General features: G+C 28.4%; 1 protein-coding gene across 1 annotated transcript; it reads left to right on the top strand.

Annotated features, from left to right (window-relative positions):
• Positions 1-10,364: 10,364 nt before the first annotated feature.
• On the top strand, positions 10,365-10,619 carry BDCG_17913 (uncharacterized protein; the record flags this gene model as incomplete). The annotated part of the gene is made up of 1 exon (XM_045426961.1): positions 10,365-10,619. One exon carries the CDS (start codon positions 10,365-10,367, stop codon positions 10,617-10,619), a length of 255 nt encoding a protein of 84 aa, XP_045282779.1.
• Between the last annotated feature and the right edge of the window lie 7,536 nt (positions 10,620-18,155).

Genomic DNA, 18,155 nt, shown 5'->3' with positions numbered 1-18,155 from the left:
AAGATTGAATTAATGTTCACTAAGACTCTACTGAATAATATAAGATAGAAGATCTGATATGATTGAATCTTAAGAATATATGAATTACATGTTCATTTTATATACTAGATTACTATCATATCAGATATAAAGTGATAGAAGTTCTAGATAGTCATAACTACTGTCTTAACACATTATCAGAAATTTATAATATCTTTTATACAAGCTTGCTTCACTGTGCTATCACTGATCTGTTCTCTTCTCAACTGACTTCTAACTGACAGCTGTCAGAAATCATAGAAGAAGATAATGAGCTTGAATGAGAGATTGAAGATATTCTTAATAAGGAATCACATAGCTGCAGCTGATAATATCTTGTGAAATAAGTTGACTATAATTAACTGATCTGAACTTCAAGTTCTGTATTATCTGAAACAGCAGTTCTTGACTGATGAGAACTGCTTCTGAAAGAGAGAAGCTAATGTAATGAGCTGTATCTTATTAATTATATAAGACTATTCTGTTACACTTTATAGATTTTAACTGCTTCATTCTCAAACATATACACTCTGATTCTTAGTCATTCTTGATCACTGATTCTCAGCTGTCATGAATATATATACTCTGATTCTCAGTCATTCTTGATCATCAATTCTCAGCTGCTATAAACATGTATAGATTCTTCCACTCTGAAGCCTCACTATGTACACTATTATTTATATGTATCAATATTCACTCTGATTACTGATTCTCATACTTTCTCTTTCTTTTCTTCTCTAACATTTTTATCTTTGTTATATAAGACCTATCAATATTATATCAATCTATTCAGCGTAGACTTCTTATAAAAAGTATGTTTTACTCTGATATAAAAGTTATTTCTCTGTTATATCAATTATTTATTGATAGATTTGATTTATATTGAAACATGTACTAAGGCTTAATAAGTTTTTATATAATTTCTGCACTAAGTGCTGTTAAGTATTTAAAGTAAAATAATATTTTTATTCTAATCTTTGATTCTTATAGTATTAATTTTCTTAATACTATTACTGTATTATTATATGACTTATTTATATTAAATTATAAGAGAGTTATAATGAATATCAGTGAAGAAAAGATGAGAATTATTATATCTTATATTATATTTTTTAAAGATATACTGTAGTAAAATAGTAATACAGAGATTAAAGAATTAACTGTAAGAAGATTATACTGAAAGTATTTTATTAATAATAAAAATCAGCTGAATCTGAACTATAATCTATATAATAACTGTTAATTTCACTATTATATATAATATCTTCAGTCTAAACTAAATGACCTGCTGAATCTTATATATAGAGAGTAAATATATTAAGAGTAGAATATAATAACACAGATAGTATCTCTTTTTTAAATATACTTAATTTTGAATTTAATCTTCTTTTTTTCTTCTGATTCATATTATAGTGAGTTTACTGAAATATTAGAAATTTTATACTTATTACTGATCTGCTCTGTCTTATTATTATATAATTAACTAGAATACTTTTAAATATTACAGATATTCTCTTTTTCTTATAATTAAAATTATTTACAGTTACTAATTACTTATTTTAAAAAGTATTAACTTCAGAAGTATATTTAAGTCTTAATTATTATATCTCTTACCTTACAGTGTAAGCTCAGAGAGAAATAACTTAGTTCAGTAATTAAGTAGATTATTTCTATGATATTTTCAGTAGTAAATCAATCATTCATTAATCTTATTATTCAGATATATACAGCTATTATAAGAAATAATAGTCTATTAATATCTTAATTATCAAGAGAACATAATTCTGAAGTGACTTATTAAATTATACTAAGAGTCTATTAATAACTATAATTTCTTATTAAAGTAGTGATCAGAGTAGTAATAATATTTAAATTATCTCAAGCTAATTCAGTTATTAATTATTAGCTCTTTTCTACTTTAACTATAAGTACTATTATCATGTATATCAGTGATTATATAAAAAAAGCAAAGCTTATATAATATATAAAGAGATAGTTGAATATATATATTAATTTACACTATATTAAGCAGATTAAAGAATATATAGTATTCAATAACTGCAATATTCTGATAAAAGAGAATAAGTATTAAGACTATAAAAATCTACTATAGTGAATAAATTATTAAGATATAAAAAAGATACTACTCTTATAGAAGAGTTTTCAGTGAATTTTATAATTAATATTAAGAGATTTCTTTAACAGCTCTGATATATATCTAATACAGAAGATTCAGAATTTATATATATATTATTCAGTACTTTTTAACAATTTACTAAGAATAAATAAAGAAGTTAAAGATAAGAATAATAATTTACTGAACTACTCTATTAAATTAACATTAATAAAAGATTATATTATTTTAAAGATTTTTAATTATCTATTATTAAATAAAATATTATAGAAAGTTAATATATAATTTATAAATCTCTTTAAGCTTGAATTACTTTATTTATTTCTTAATAAGCTGTAAGAATTCTATAATACTGATTAAAATAAGCTCTCAGTTTTAAAACTAGATTATTATTTAACTCTTTTCTATAATAAGTTAATATTCTTAGTTCAGTATATCTCTTTAACTAATTAATTAATTAGTTATTAACTTATTAATATATAAATCAGAGAGTATATTCACTGAATCTCTTTTATAAAGAGAAATATTCTTTAATATTAGAAAGTTAATCTTGACTGAATTATAATTATCTTTATTTACAAAATAAAGAGAATTAAGTAGATTTTCTTTATACTTATTTCTCTATATTATATCAGACAGAATTATCTACTGAATCTACTGATTTTATAAAAGGATTTTAATAGTTACACTATTATCAGACTTTCAGTAATTTAAAAGACAGTATTATATAACATTCTAATACTGAATAGTGATAAAAATAACAGTTATTTAATATATAAATCATAGATAATAAGATATTTATATTACACTTGAAATATTTTATTTCTTTAGATAGTTAGCTATATTAGTTAATGAATAGTTTGATTTATATAAAGTAGTTAGTTAAATAGTATGTATTAATTCATCAATAGAACAGTATATCAGAGTTCACAGTATCTTAATAATATCTTGATAATAACATTCACTGATTACATGATAACTGAGTCATGTTCTGATAATGTCAAGAAGTTCTGTACTGATTCAACATTATCTTGATATTTAATTTTTGACAATGTGTCACTGAAATCAATGATGGAACATGTGGTACAATCAGTGACATGTAACTGGCGTGGAACGGTGGAACCACCGTGAAATCACTGTAAATTAACTCTATGTTCTTCCGGTATGAATTCATTTAGAGCCTGTTCAGTGCGTCCGTGTGTACTCATTCTTTTTATACAGATCTCCACTTTTTTTAAAAAGTACAGCCTCAATCTCATGACTGTTTGATGGGCAGAGTGTCTGTACTAATAGTACAGCTGCTTTTTATAAAGTACAGATGAAAAAGGCCAGATATTTGATGAATTGAGCAGCTGTACTTGCATCTTTTGTCAAGATCTTATGAATAAGTCATATTTAACTTCAACAGTGTGTGATGATGTAGAATAGTGCTTTTAGAGGTAATATAGTGTAGAATGGTGTTTATAGTAAAGACAGTTAACTAATATTAATTAAAAAGAAGCTTACAAAAACATATTCTTTTTAAACAGACTCTGAACTCTGTTTAAAAAGAACATGTTTTATGAGCTTTCTTTCTTCATCTCAGAGCAGTGGAATAGTGTGGTAGTACAATGCTGACTTGCTACTAATAATTGATAAATACACTATTTTTAATGAGATTCACTATTGTGTTCAAAAAGTACGGACGCACTGAACAGGCTCTTAGTGTAACTCACGTAGATAGATTACACACATACTGTGTTAAAGCTACTACACAAGCCCTAACCCACGTGACTCACACACATATATTTAGCTTTCACTAGCTACTAGTTAGATAACAATAATAATCAACTATGTTTAATCTCTCTTACAGGTTATAAAGTTCTTACACTTCTACAAAGTGTTATAATCATGTAATAATCATACAATAAGCTTTTCAAATAGCTGCTTTTTTCATTTAAATACCTTATATCAAATGCCTGTCAATACAAGATCAATTAACTGTGAAGAGATCTCAGAGAATCAGATAGCTGAATTCTTTTCAACATTAATAATCACACGAAGACAACAAGAATAATCAAGCTCAAGATAATTCTTCAGAATGTGAAGATATAACAGACTGCAATGAAGCTGTCATTCTGAGACAGTATATTACTCAGTTGAATGACAAGAACACTAAAAATCCTGATAATAATACTCAATAACAATGTCAATAACAATATCAATATCAAAAATACTGTGAATTCAGAGGTCAGATTTCACAAAACCATAATTATAATCAAAATCATAACCTCATGATATCAATAATATCATGGATATAATCATAACCCGTGGTGTCAACAATGTCACGGACATAATCATAACTATAACCATCAATATCGACGTCAAAACGATGAAAATACGGATAATAATGCTAGGCCTAGACTGACCGTGTGACTGTGTCTGGAATCAGAACCAGATTTTTTGATAGTTTCATTATCAATTTGACTGATCTCATTACACAGTTTTAACATTAGATAGTAGTCTCATACTGTCTCAGTGAGACTTACTATCTACTCTTATCACATTTTTCAAATGAGATCATGATTTTCACTTCTCAATTTAAATTATTTTTATTGCTTTAAATGACTTTAAATCTTATTTAAGTATTATCAAAAAGTGTTACTTTTTAAAAAATTAAAAATAGTCTAAAAAAAACCTTAAAATGTCTAAAAATAGTAACTTTATACTAAGAATGAGACTAAATGAGATCAAATAAGATCACTTTCTCATTTTTTTCAAGTTATGATTCTATTTTAAAATCTGATATATAGTCACTTTGCATGTTTTTTTAATAGTCAGTCTCAGTGAAATTCACATCAAGAAATGTATGAGATCAGATTAAATAAGATTAAATGTGAAATTCATGATTTCAGCAGTCAGTCTATGTCAGGCCTCAGTGCCTATATAATGCCAGGTCACAGTGCCTACGATGCCAGGCACTGAGTGTGTCTATATGATAATCATGATAACTCACGATAACCAGGCCACTGAGTGTCTATATAATAATTATAATAACTCATAATAATCAGGTCACTGAGTGTGTCTATATAATAATCATGATAACTTATAATAATCAGGTCACTGAGTGTGTCTATATAATAATCATGATAACTCATGATAATCAGATCACTGAGTGTGTCTATATAATAATTATAATAACTCATAATAATCAGGCCACTGAGTGTGTCTATATGATAACCTCAATAACAATAATAATAAAATGATAAAAATATGAGAAATGAGACTCTGCAGTGTTCAGATGACTGAGAGAGTAATACAGATATAGAAAGAATGAATTTAAGTGTTTTTTCTTACATATTCATGTGTATTTGCATGTATGAAGCTAGTTCTTATGAGAAAACTAGACTCTACTTTGTGTAATTAATTATTATTGCAGATTTGAATGATTTGAGTACTTTTAACTGTGTGAGTTAACTAGACTGACCGTGTGACTGTGTCTGAGATCAGGACCAGATTTTTTAATAGTCTTATTATCAATTTGACTGATCTCATTACACACTTTTAACATTAGATAGTAGTTTCATACTGTTTCAGTGAGACTTACTGTCTACTCTTGTCACATTTTTCAAATGAGATCATGATTTTCACTTCTTAATTTAAATTATTTTTATTGCTTTAAATGACTTTAAATCTCATTTAAGTATTATCAAAAAGTGTTACTTTTTAAAAAATTAAAAATAGTCTAAAAAAAACCTTAAAATGTCTAAAAATAGTAACTTTATGTCAAGAATGAGACTAAATGAGACCAAATGAGATCACTTTCTCATTTTTTTCAAGTCATGGTTTCATTTTAAAATCTGATATATAGTCACTTTGCATGTTTTTTTGATAGCCAGTCTCAGCAGAATTCACGCCAAGAAATGTATGAGACTAAATCAAATGAAACTAAATGTGAAATTCATGATCTCAGCAGCCCGTCTAGAGTTAACTGACCTGTGTAGTATGAGAGAGTGTTGAAGCTACTATACAAGCTCTAACTCACATGACTCACACATATATATTTAGCTTTCACTAGCTACTAGTTAGATAACAATAACAATCAATCATATTCAACCTCTCTCACATACTGTCAGGTCACGTGATCTGGCTTACTAATCCTTTCATCATATAACTTTTCACAAGCTAGTGTGTATACAGAAAACTTGACCTTACTAAGTGCATCACTTGACCTTGTTATATAAGCTGACCTTGTAAATATGACCCGTGCTACTATCTGATCTCACTTAATACTGTAGAATAGTTAAAGGTTGTATTAATAGATCTATCTACAGAAACATATTATAGTGATGAGTCACGTGATCTAGTAAAATTGCTAACTGTAACAGCTGTAAGAGTCAACACTCTCTCTCAAGATAAATAAGAATTACATATAAAAACACTCAAATCATCAAAGATAGTCTGTCAAAATCAAATACAAATGTAAAATTAAATATTTTCAACTTTTACATCTGTAAGACCTAGCAAAATCATGAATCATGTAAATATCACAGTATTTAGAGATTTAGTGAGTTCATTCACTGTTATCTAAGCAGTGAGAATGTATTCTAAATCAATGATTCTCTGATTCAACTGTCAATGTGAAAAATGAAAACACATGTCAATGTGTTTGCTTCAGACTGTAATGACTGTCATCTTTGTGAGATTTATAGCACTCTTATTATCAGTGAGAATCTGTATTGAAGATGTAGTAATGAAGTTAAGCTCAATTATAACATTCTGAATTCATATTATCTCATGAATCATCTTACTAAGAGTCACATATTCAGCCTCATTGAAACTTAGAGATATATAAGATTGCTTTGCTGAATATCATGAAATCAGACTGTCTGTGAGCTTAAAAATGTAGCTGAATGTTGATTTTCTATCACTATTTAAGAGACCAGCTCAATCAGAATTCAAGTAGCTGAAGAGTAGATAGAAATCATCAGAGAAATCAGAGAAAATGAAAAGATTGATAGAAATGAATCTCTCATACAGATCATATCTGTAGAAAATGCTCAGATTCATGATCTCTTTCAAATAATATATAATATATAATAGAGTCTTTCAACATTGAGGTGTTGAATCAACATTCTGTTGAGTGAGTAGTGAGACAGTATAAGTGATATCAGAATGTGTTTTAACTGCAAGGTATTGCAAGCAACTCACATCATGTTAATATTACTGAATTGTGAAACCAGTCTCTTTCTCAGATATAGAGAAATTATCAATGTGAAATTCATTCTTCATTGATGTTTTGACAACAGCTGCATCATCAAGATAGAAATCTTTAATAAGATATTTAATATATTGATAATATATCAAATCAATTCTCTTGTCTGAACAATTGATCTTCATACTCAAATACTTAATTGACTGATGTAGATTCTTGACTTTCAATTTCTCACTAAGTATACTCACTAGTCAATCAGCATTCTCAGAAGCTTCAGATATGATTTTGAGATTGTCAATGTAGATCATTATATAGAGATGATGTCTGAATGTATGATATCAGAGTGCTGAATCATAAGTACTGACTGTAAATTCAAGATTGCTCAACAGAGCTGTTAAGTAATCATATCAGATCTTTGCTGTGAGGTTCAGGCTGTATAGACTACTCTCAACTGCACAGACAAGTGTTTTCAGTGAACCTGTCTCAAATTCAGTGAGTTGTCTCATATAGATCTTCTTAGTGAGGTGCTTATAAAGATATGTTATCACTATATTCACTTGATGAAGTGTTCAACTGCATAGTACTGCTATTATAAAAAGAATATGATTAGCAGTATCAATGATGACAGAAGTGTAGATCTCTTCTCTAGAATTCTTCTTAAGTTAGTTATTACAAATCACTCAATGTAATTTTCTAAGAATATTATCAGAATCAGTATTCAGATTCACAGGCCTATCTAGACTGATCATGTGACTGTGTCTGAAATCAGAACCAAACTTTACAGTTGTCATATTGTCTAAAAGCATTACTTCTGATCATGATTTGTGTTCATCACATTGATTTCAAATCATATTATTTCAAATATTAAAGATTTCAGATTCACTTTTCAAATAAAAATCTAGTTCTGAATAAAGAATATGTTTGAATTCTTAGTCACATTTTCATTCTGATCTCATTATTGAGAATGGCATTAAATAAGATTATAAAATCACTTCTCACTTACATAATATTATAACATAGTACTCATTTGTTGAAAATTTAACAGAGAGTATTATCAAATATTATTACTTTTCTGAACACAGATTATAATTCATATAATTTTAATTATGAAAAAAATATAAAATACAAAAAAAAATAAAAAACAAAAAATAAAACAAACACAAGAAAAAATCACATTAAAAAAAAAAAAGAACAGGAAAAGAAAAAAACAAAAAATAAAAATAAAAAAAATCAAGATTACAGAGTTACAGTATTCTCAAAATACTCACTTCTCAGAGTCTTTACAATGTTCATTATCAACTGTGTATCTCTCACAGTGAGAATAACACAGCTGTAATGAGTTATTATCTTAACATTATCTAATAAATAATCAGTATATATCTGTATAAATGTGAATAATTAGAAAATATACACTCAAAAAGTGTGATCAGAGTGAACTCTGCTGTCACTTGAATGATATCAAGAGCAGAATACTGAAATTAATGATTTCTCTCATTGATTTTACAGACAAGATGCATGAAGATGATCTTGAGAAATATAAGATTTCTCAACTTCTGATAAAAATGAATCTTATGAAGAGACTCTATTTTCATGATATCAGAGACTGAGTGTTATTAAAAAGTGCTACTTCTATGCAATGCACATACACTTACTGCAGTGATTCACTCTCTGCATATATGACTGAGAATTGCAGCTTTCTCACACTGTATGGCTCTCTCTGAGATGCTGCTGTCAGTTTACAACTCACACAGTCTCTCAGTCCAGCATGTGCTGCGTGTATGCAGCCCTGCATGCTGGGGCTGTGTTGATCATTATGGCCTGGCATGGTACTCGCTTTTCGCGAGTCATGTTTTATTTAAGAGGGGAGAGAAAGACACAACTGTTGTTTTATTAAGAGAGAAATGAATAATTAGTATTATTGAATTATTTTGATTCATCTATATTTAAAATTTGATTAGTTTATACTCTTCAATTTGAGGATTTCTATGAGTGTTTTAATAGTTTTCATACCAGCTTGAACTTAGTGATGAGTTGAAGAAGAAGAGAAAAGAGAGAAGAAAGAAATGAGAATAACTTATCTTTATAATATAAAAACAGAGAATCACTGCAATTATTCTCTCTAGTAATAAAGATCTGTTTTCTGCATGTATTTCTGATATAGATTATATAATAAATGCATACAAAGAATATCAATAGTGTATGCATTGAATGAAGATAATGTTGCTATGCAACACTGTAGTCATTTCTGTACATCTCTGAAAGCTGTTAATAGTTTCTTTATCTCTTTATGTTTGATAAGTCAATAATATATTCTAATGCACTTCTTCTTTTATTATCATCATTATCATCATTATCATCATCATTATCATCATCATTATTATTATCATCATCATCATCATCATCATTATTATTATCATCATCATTATCATTATCATTATCATTATATCATTGCCTGTCTTCACTCTCTCTTAATGCTTATTAAAATCAATCATGTCATCTCTCTTCAAATATTCTGCGGTCCTGCGAATCATCATGGCGCGTGAGCATCATCACAGATTGAAGAGAGAGAAGAAGAAGGTATTCAAGCGCGGAGAGACAGATTATAAGACACATTATAATGTCTTGAAGAGACTCTGTAAGAAAGCAGAATGATAATAATTTTAAGTAATACTTTTGATAGATTTAGACTGAACTAAGTATAGAAATAATGCGGATGACACTGCCTGTAAGAGATTGAAAAAGAAGATAGTGAAGAGTCTCATACAGCAGCAGTGAGATCAGAAGAAGTTCTGAGAATGATTTAAGATTAAGATAAAGAGAGAGAGAGAGAAGAAGAGTATTACTGTAAATAAGCAGTGATAGAAGAAGATTGAGAAGGTATTAAAGTAAGAGACAAAGAAGCTAAAACTGGTAAGTTTTTTATTAAGAGATAATGATTTTTGATAACACTTCTATTCTCAAATTGATTAGCAGGAGCTGGTAGAGAAGAAGGGGATTGAGGCCTTGTTCAGGTCTTAAATGCACTTCATAATTCAGAACATTGAGAAGACAGCTCTGCTCTCTGAGCATGTCAATCTGCTTACTACTGAGATGGAACCTGAGACAGCAGATCAGAAAATGCAGGATTTTGAGATACAGATTAACTTGGCTGAGAGAGAGCAGCAGAAATTCTTCTCTGAGAAGACAGCAGAGAGAGATTTTGAGATGATTATCATCTCAGATGAGAAGAAGGAGAAGAAGAAGAAGAAGAAGAAGAAGAAGAATGAGAAGTGAATTATGAAGAATAATAAGAAGAATGAGAAAGAGAAGAAGTAGATTTTTTTCTTTTTATATTAGTTAGTTGTAAGTTTAAGTTTTTAATTATTAATAATTAAAATTGATTTTGAGTTTTTAAAAATTATTGTACAAGTTGTAATCAAGTCAGGAATGATATATATATATATATATATTTAACTATCATGATTCACAAATCACTATAATATATAAGTATCAATATTTTTTCAACATTGATATTCACAATATTAATATATTTTTAATGATATCATCTAATAATATAATTTGATAACACTCTCTTTCATAATATTAATATATTTCAAGAAATATGACAGAGATTAATCAAGATTGTTTATTTACTTTTATACATCAATGATATTCAATCTGAGTTAGTACTAAAATTATAACTAAGCTAAGAAACAAGATTATTTTCTCTTATATTAATTCTTCTTACACACATCAGTGATCAGTTATTGAAAATAAATTATTATCTTTCTCAAATTATTATCATATCTTCTGAATTCACTTCTTTCACTTTTTTTACTTCTATTGAAGATTCACAAACTCTTTAAGAAATCACTGTGAATCACAAAGTCTACATTATTTACAATTCAACACAGAATGCTCTCTTTCAATTATGATGAATGATCACTTCATTCTTCACATCTGATTTCAGGTCATGAAATTTATGAAAAACTCAACACAAATATCAAGATAAACTATGAAATAATTATCAACAGGTTGCATTGCAGATTACTGAAGAGTCATCTCTTTACTACAATTACTGTAACTTCATTCAGAAACATTCATCATAAACTGATCATGACTCTGAAGAAATTTTCTGACATCTGAAGTCATCAGAATGCAGATAATAAAAGAAAAATAATCAGAAAATTACTACTGAGCTGATAAGTTACTCTATCAGATAATGATTTTTGATAATACTAACTTTCTAATTTGAAGAAAATCATGTGAAAATGATATTATATCAGTACTCTGATTTCACAACTCTCATCTGATAACTTCTGTGAATAATTACTTCATATATATATATCTCTGAATCTTTCTCTTCAATTAATTGAAAATCTCAAATTTCAAACACTTCTTCAAATGCTTAATTCAAATCTTCATATTTCACATTGATTCTGTCTTCAGTTCAATCTCAAGACACACTACAAAGTCAATATACAACATCTAGAATCAGAGTTGAAGAATCATCAAAGAGTGTCTCTCACAGTGAATGCATGAACTAGTACAAACAATCTTTCATTTATGAGAGTTATATGTTATTACATTGATGAGAACTGAACTTATCAAGAGATATTAATTGAATTTGAATCATTGATCAGTAGTCATACTGAGGATTATATGGCAGAGGTATTAATGACTGTGATTAAAAATGACTATTGAGATATTAGTCTCAGTCTTCTTACAATTACAACTGACAATGCTGTGAATAACTACACTATGATGAAGAGCTTGGAGCAAAAATTGGCTTTGCATTTCTGAAATAATAAACAAGGTCATATCCTCTGCATTGCTCATGTGGTTCAACTTGTGATACAAACACTGGTAAAGAATCTTAACATTGAGGTGAAGAATAATGAGATGACTGATTCTTGAGATGAGAATGAGATGAAAGTGATTACTCAAGTAACTTTTGCATTCACTTTACAAAAGATAATGTTTTTTGATAACACTTTTTGATATTGCTTTTTGATAACACTTTTTGATAACACTACTGTTAATTTTGAATAGATTGACTAATAATTTAAATATCATAGATTCAAAACATTGCTAATGCAATTTGTACCTCTTCTAAACAATAACAATAATTCCATGATATTCAACAAACAAACAAATCAGTCACACCACTGAATATGATACAGAATGTTAGAATACAGTGAAGTTCAACATATAAGATGACTGTTTAAGCTCTTTGATTGCATCAGATGATTGATCATTGAGTGCAACACTCTGATCAGAAAAAGATCCAGATATTGAAACTTTCTGATATAAAGTGAACTCAGTTGAAATATGTGATTGATTTACTGTTTCAGTTTTATAAGATAATAAAGACAGTCTCAATCACTTATACATCAATACTGCAGTCAGTCTGATGAGTGTATAACAGTTTATTTACTCATCTTGAGAAGCAGTTGAATCACTCAAAAAGAAATTCAGTCTGAAATGATGCTATAGTGCAGGCTATTATTGCTGCAAGGAATAAACTGGCATATTACTACAGCAAAACTGAACAATCTTTTACAGAGTACTATGCTGTAGCAGCTCTACTAGATCCCTTTCATTGAGTTAACATCTACACTTCTCAAGATTGGACAGAGGAGGAACAAGACTTATATGTCAAATTAGCCTGAGACTACTACAATGTCAACTATCAGAGATTCAAATGAGCAGATGTTCAAGATGTGAAGACAGTGAAATACAATTCTCTAGTAAGTAACAATCTTTGATAACACTTCATATTACATAGAACTATAATACTAACTTTGAAACAGAACTTACATACATTGATTGCAACTGAAAATCAGGCAAAACTACATACTTGTAAAACTGAATTTGACTGCTATCTTCAAGATAATCTGACAAATTTACACATCAAATCAATTCTAGAGTTATAGAAAATTGTTAAGAGTACATATTCAACTGTTGCACTGATAACATGTGATATTCTGACAATTTCATTGACAGAGGTGAGAATGAAGTGAAAGTTCAACTCAAGTCAAGATATTTATCACTATCACTGAGAACAATTACAAGAAGAAACAATCAAGAAACTCATGATTGTAAAACATGAAATTATCAGACAGTTTAATATCTCTGATCACAGTATATCAGAGAAGTGTAGTTTTCATGAGAAAGTGAAAAATAAACTTGCACAAGAATGTATTTAGTTGTTTCATGAGTGTTATTAATAATTATTACCAAATTCTGATTATATAAGCAATCACTGAATGAACTGAATGAGACTGATTTTGATCTTCAGTCTCAGTCTCATTCTGATTTTGAAAGAATGATTATCTTTCACAGTTTATTCTGAAAAATTACTCTCATTTCACTGTTCTTGAATTAAATCTGGTCATTTTTCACACCATTTCTCTCAGAAATGGTCCATTTTCAGATTTTTTTGAGGCTTGGTCCTGGTGGGACTCACGCCAAGAAATGTATGAAACCAGATCAAATGAGACCAAATGTGAAATTCATGATCCCGCCGGCCAGTCTAGGCCTATCTTTCTCAAGAAACACTCAATAGCTCAGAGCAATTGATTCACTTCTCAGAATATCAGATCTAGAGATCAAACTTCATATATTATATCAATTCAGATTGATAATCTCATGTTATATGAACTTCTTTCAATAATCTTCTACTCTCTCTGACTGAGATGTGACATTCTTGTAGAACTTCGAAAGATTACCTGTAATAAGACTTGAAGTGTAAGTAGCCAGCAATTTCACAGGCTGCAATCATGTGAAATTTGAATTATTAATATTGAGAGTGTCTTCATCATTAATCAGATAAATATCAGGTTTCAGTTCACTGACATTATTAGTGAGTGTCACAGATGTAACAACTGATTCTGATTTTTCAGTAATCAGAAATCTCACATCACTACTAACAATAATCTTATCAGATTCAGAATGTCATAGATGATATATTGATATGTCACTGAATTCAATAATATGATAGAAATCAGCACATGAAGAAAGCTTATCTATGAGCTGCTGAGATTTATGCAAGTGAATAAAAACCTCTGTACTTAATTGATGAAAATGTCTCACATTCAGTGAAGTATTCATAAGTGCACATTAAGAAATCTTATATGAACTTGAAATTACAGAAGTCTCTGCAGTAGAGAGTCAAAATTTTGAGTTGTAAATAACTGTAGATATGAGAGTATTATTAATTATTGCAATCACTATCTCTAGAATATCTGCTCAGAACTTCTTAGAGAGATTATCTTTTAAAAGAGCAGCTCTAACCTGTTTCATGATAGTGTAGATTTCACATTTGAAAACATCATTCTGATGTGATGAATGTGATGCTATTGATTCTCATTTAATATCATATAAATTCATAACTGTGTGCATATGTGTGAATCAGAAAACATCATCAATATCAGTCTGTAGAAAAGCAGAAGCTGTATATCTGAGATTATTCATGAATCTGAGTTATAACTCAAAGTATTGAACAGTCTCATTCTTGAACTTCAAAAAATATATTCAATAGTAGTGAGTCATATCACAGATGATAAGTATTCAGTATTTGATTCTCTGGCAGAACTCTAAGAGATAATCAGAGAGGTCTTTCAATGTACATTTGTCATCTGCAAGGTCAATATGAACCTTCTTAATGTGTTGAATAGATCTAGGCATCAGTGTTTTTGAATAATCTTATATCATATCTGTCTTAACACATTTCTTGCAAAAGAACTTAGTCTTAGAATCTTTAATTATGACTCTGATATGAGAATTCTTGATCATAGCAATTATAGCATCAGTGTGAATGTGACTGAGATTGTAATATCAATTCAAAAGAGTCTTTGATATCTTTGATGTCTATGTTTTTATGTCTGCAGAATTGACATTATTAACAGTAGTGACAGCAGTCACAGAAAGATCAACTTTTTGATTAAAATTATACTCATGAGATATCATTGCAATATACTTGACTACTCTGTTTAAATGATTGAGATTCTCATTGAACTTCTGCTTGTTGATCTTATATATGTTGTTCTGAGCAGTTTAAACTGTATGAAAAATAATGCTGTTCAGAGCTCTGCAAATGAAAAATGAGGGAATTGTGAAAGACAATGTAAATTGAAATCTCTGATCTTCAAGCTTTGCAAATGAGAGCAGGTTGACTGTAATATTAGAGATATAGTAAACATTCTGTAAGTTAATATCATTACTCTCAATCTTCAAGGTGACAGTTTCAATCTTCTTGACAAATTCAGTTCTCTCAGTGACAGAATCAACAGAGATGTTATCATTAAAAGATTTGATATTTGAAAAAGAATGAAGCTCATCTGTCATATTCAGACTTACATATATGTTCAAATATTAAGATCTAGAGAATGATTTTTCAGTGACTGTAAAAGAGAAATAGAACTTAATCTTTGTAATTACTGCATTTGCTGCTGATTGAGAACTTATCAAGTCATTCTTCTTCTCTTTCTTCTTATCATTCTTCTTTTTCTTTTTATCAGAGTGTAAGATGAAACACTTATCAACAGTATATTCATATCTTCTGCAGTGAGTGCACTTTCATACAGATATGCTTTTATTCTTATCTTTGTCCTTATCTTTATTCTTATCTTTGTTCTTTTTTGCAGTTACAGAATCAGCCTGAGGCTGCTTTTTTCACTCAGTGATGATCTTCTTGAATGTATGATTGATCAGTTACTTCATTAAATCATTGATATCAATGTTGATAATGAGTTCCTGGCCAGTGAAGAAAAACTCATTCAAATGTGTCTTGATAAATGATCTTTGATAATCTTGTAGATTGTTGAGAAAAAGATCATAATATACATTCTCAGTACTCTGACAGAGCTCCTTGTGATAAGTAATAAGATAGTGAAAATGTCTCTGAAAAGTAAGATAATCATTCTTCTTGACTTATAATTTTGTCAATTTCTTGAAGATATTAACTTGTTCTTCAGTCAGTGATATTATATATTTCATATTGATCTTGTCTCACAGAGCTGCAGTATTATCAGCTTTCAAGATTTCAATAGTAATTTGAACATTTTTAACAAGACTTGATAGTATACATCTGTATAGAGACTTGAAACAGATTCTTCACTTCTCAGAGTCAATATAACATGTAAAAGAGAATTCTTGTTAAGTTCTTAATAGAATATCAGTTTCATCAATAACTTTCACATCAGTTAATATATCAACATATCAGACTTTATAATTAGAGCTATTAAATGTGATTACTGATTTGATATCTAGTGCATATTTGACTTTCTTCTGATATTCCTGCAACTCATTTCTTATAGTGTCTCTTTATACAGAAACAGATGTAGTGAGATGTTAAGTAATTTCAGCTGCAGTCATCTGATTCTGTAGTATCATCTGTATAAGATTCATAAGATTATCTGCAGTGTAATAGATAGATTGATTCAGATCATCATTAAAAGTCAGCATTTCAGAGATGAGAAACAGTGAAGAATTCAATAAGTTGAAATGAACAGATTCTGCAGATGAATATTAACTCTGCTTTTCTTTATTCTGAAGTTTCTTTATTGTCTCATTATTAAATTTCATACTCTGGTGAAAACTGATCTCAGTCTCATCTTGTAAGTTAGAAGCCCTCTTATAATGAGTGATCATTCTATCAATAAGTTGTCTAGTGAAGTGTGTGATTCTGAGTCTTGAGCTGAACTCTGAAGTAACAGATGTATCACTCATATTAAGATGACTCTGCTTCTTCTAGATATGTAAAAAAAAATAAAAAAGTGATATTCTTCACAATGAAGAACACACTTTCTCAAAAATATAAAGTATATGAATCTGCTGACAGATAAATTCAGGGAAAATGAAATATCTCTAATAAAGAGTGAGAGTCTTTTCAAAAAGATGAAGTATTCATATCAAAAATATTGATACAATATTTTAAAAAGAAAAATGTATCATTCAGACTATAATCTATAGAATAGTTAAAGATTGTATTAATAGATCTATCTACAGAAACATATTATAGTGATGAGTCATATAATCTAGTGAGATCACTAACCGCAACAGCTGTAAGAGTTAATAAATACATCTTTTCTTGTAATTTGAAATCACTTAATTATTTATCATCAATTCTACAATCAATTCAAAATCAATTTAAAATCAATTTAAAATCAATTTAATACTGAAATTATTCTTGAATTTAATAATAAAGTAAGTATTTATATAATTTATACTGAATTGATTATTAATTGATTTTCAATCAATTATTAATTACTTAAATATACAGATTGAATTTATTTTATTACTATAATTAATTAACAATTAATTCAGAATCAATTCAAAATCAATTCAAAATTAATTTAATACTGAAATTATTCTTGAATTTAATAATAATACTGAATTAATTATCAACTGATTTTCAATCAATTATTAATTACTTAAATATATAGATTAAATCTATTTTTATTACTATATTCAATTCAGAATCAATTCAGAATCAATTTAAAATCAATTTAAAATCAATTATTAAATATTTTTATTTTAATATATTTTAAAATTCTGTAAAATATCTCTTTATATTCTATATGAATTTATCTATTCATTTAATTGATTATGAATCAGCTATACATGCTTTGATTGATTGATAAGCTGAATGAATGAGACTATGAGTGGATTGAAAGATTGAAAGTCAATTACCAACTGATTATTACTGTATTGTGCGAGGTCAGGGTCATGATTATGTAATGAGGTCAAGTGGCGCACTTAGCGAGGTCAAGTTTTCTGCTTCCTGCAAGCTAGCAACCTTTCAATCACACAAGCTTTACAACCTTC

Source organism: Blastomyces dermatitidis (genome assembly GCF_000003525.1).
Source record: "Blastomyces dermatitidis ER-3 genomic scaffold supercont1.13, whole genome shotgun sequence".
Taxonomy (NCBI): Eukaryota; Fungi; Ascomycota; class Eurotiomycetes; order Onygenales; family Ajellomycetaceae; genus Blastomyces; species Blastomyces dermatitidis.
Note: the sequence above shows the minus strand (reverse complement) of the source record. Positions and strands in the feature narration are given on the sequence as shown.